Genomic DNA, 2,500 nt, shown 5'->3' with positions numbered 1-2,500 from the left:
TTGAGTTCAGCCAACAATTACGTATCTGTCATCATAAAAAAGACATCTAAGATAAAGGGAGGACAAGCAGTAAGAGGAGACAGTCAGCTTCTATTATTTTTGCCATTGTCGAATTTTTCCCCACAGAGGTCCTGTCGAGTATGTCGAGCATGTCCTCCGAGCCGGGGCAAGACCTAACGGGTTCGCCAGACAAGAGTCTAGAAGGGAATGCTACCGCTTCACCAAGAACACCGAGGTAAGTTTTTGTTACTAGAGAACTGTTGTCTATTTTCTTTGTTTTATTGTTATTTCTAAAAAATATATATTTTGATTACTATTGAATTATTTTTACTATTACTGTTTCTATAACTATTGATACTATTACTGTTACTGCTACTATCACTGTTATTATTAGATTTGTTATTTCTTTATTTGGCAAATGCTCTGATGAATTAGTAGATTATTTATATGTATATTACAAGGCAGGCAAAAAAGAAGACCTTATTTGAGAAACTTCACTATGCATAACTTCCTGTAATCTTATTGAATATTAATCGAGACACTTTACATTTGTGTGTCACATGTATTAGTTTTTATGCTTATATGTGTCTCTTGAATAATAGAGTGAACAGATATGTAATTGTAGTGGAAAATAGGAATTCAGAAGTAAGATTTTATTCATATTGTCTGAGAATAGGATCAGTTAAAAAGCTTAAAAGCTGTTGCTAATCACACAAATTTCTTTCTTTCTTTTCTTTTTTTCCCCCCCTCTCTCTCTCCCCTCACCCTCACCTTGCAGCAAGAGGCCTCCACAGCTCTCAGTCGTAAGTGTACAGGCAACCAACATCCCTCCTCGTGAAACGGTGACTTACACTAAAGGGGTGCAGACCTCATCGTCGGGTGATGGCCACGGTTAGTTTGGGGTGATTTGGAATAGTTTTATATACATATATATATACGTTTGTTATTGTTTTATATATATATTTATACATGATGAAAGATTTAGTGAAGCTCATACAGTCAGAGGGTAGCTCCTCCTAGGCAGTTCATTAGTGCCACAATAGGGTTTTTTTGGCTTATTTTATAGCGAGTGAATGAACTGGTGTCAAGAATGTTATTATGGGAACTATTTCTTCAAATTATTGTTCTCGTACTTTATTTCCATTTGCGATTTTGCACTATCAGTTACCTTGAGAAAACAGTAGTCCCATAATGGAGGCATGTTGGCATGTGGCGAATTCCTCGTAGAGAAGGACTAATATAATTCTGATTATTATATTTTCACTTGCTAGTTTACGTTTTGAAGCAAGTTTTCAATAATGTTGCTATATCAAGGAGTTTTCAAGCTTGCATATGATTTAAGGATATTTAAAAGCTTTTAGCATAATTAGCTTGGCTCAAATGAGTTGATTAAAGATTAGCTACATTAAAAGGAATGTATAACTTAGGCATCATTTCTTTGTTATTGATACATTTTTCTCACTGTCTTCAGATGGCAGATAAGTGTACACCTTTGTATTTTAATGGTTTATTTATTACTAGCAATTATTTTGAAAAGATTTTAAAGTGCTCACACAAATACTTTTTTTCCCATTCTCATTTATGTAGGTGACATTATCTATCTCACTTGTGTTCATATACTCGCATACACATCACCCACACACAAACATGTTCCATTAATTTTGTTTGTTACTTTATTTTGAGAATTAGGCCCCTATTCATTGAATTGGCTAATTAGCCATTTAGTTGGTCCCTTTAGAACATTAAAATGCTTCAAATAAATAGTTTTCAAGACTTAAGTAAGATATGATTTGATTTAATTTACCTCTTGAGATATTTTCTGCAGCAGAAGTCTTTTTCATTCATAGTTATATCTTTCAATTTAGAAGCCAAGTATAAGATACCCATTTTATCTACTTGCAATTATCAGTATCTTTGATATTGATTGATGGAAATGTAAATATAAACAAATACAGATACATTAGTACAAAATCATATAATTCTAGTTTGATTTTGATTTCATTTTTATACATTTACAACAGATCTTACTAATCTACACAAACACAAATTTGTTATTGCAGTTCATTTCTTCTCTTGCATGATGGGTTCACAGGAAAGGGAGTGTCAGAAAACAGTATTATGATGCATGTTTTTTTCATATTCTTTTGTAAACAGATTTGCAGGCTACTATTGTACATTTCTCATTCCTTTAGGGGGCATGCCCTTTGGCATACATATGTGAATGGCTGAGATGAGATGGGTCATTTGGATACATTTTCTCTCTATTATCATTATTATAGTGACCAGGCATGTCAATCATCTTTTTTTCTTTTTTTTAATTTAGAGATAATCGCTACTTTGCAGATGGTTTAGAGGTTTAAGAAGAAAACATTTTGTATTAATTTTGGGATCACTTTATTACTCCCACATCTCTTAATGGCCTATTTAGTTGGGCTGTCCTTAGATGTAATGCTCCCTTGGGGGGAAAGAAGCAAATGTTCAGTGATCTTTGTAGGTTCCA

At 33.4% G+C, this 2,500-nt stretch overlaps 1 protein-coding gene across 20 annotated transcripts in view; it reads left to right on the top strand.

The window, feature by feature from the left end:
- Window positions 1–2,500, top strand: part of LOC125047057 (cytoplasmic dynein 1 intermediate chain 2-like) — a 45,872-nt gene that overhangs the window by 22,278 nt on the left and 21,094 nt on the right. For all 20 annotated transcript variants that reach the window (XM_047645114.1, XM_047645127.1, XM_047645125.1 and 17 more), the window contains 2 exons: window positions 127–235; window positions 779–891. In XM_047645114.1, the coding sequence (XP_047501070.1) occupies window positions 127–235; window positions 779–891 (222 nt within the window). The remainder of the gene's footprint in view (window positions 1–126; window positions 236–778; window positions 892–2,500) is intronic.

This window comes from Penaeus chinensis, chromosome 40, assembly GCF_019202785.1.
Source record: "Penaeus chinensis breed Huanghai No. 1 chromosome 40, ASM1920278v2, whole genome shotgun sequence".
Lineage (NCBI taxonomy): Eukaryota > Metazoa > Arthropoda > Malacostraca > Decapoda > Penaeidae > Penaeus > Penaeus chinensis.
Note: the sequence above shows the minus strand (reverse complement) of the source record. Positions and strands in the feature narration are given on the sequence as shown.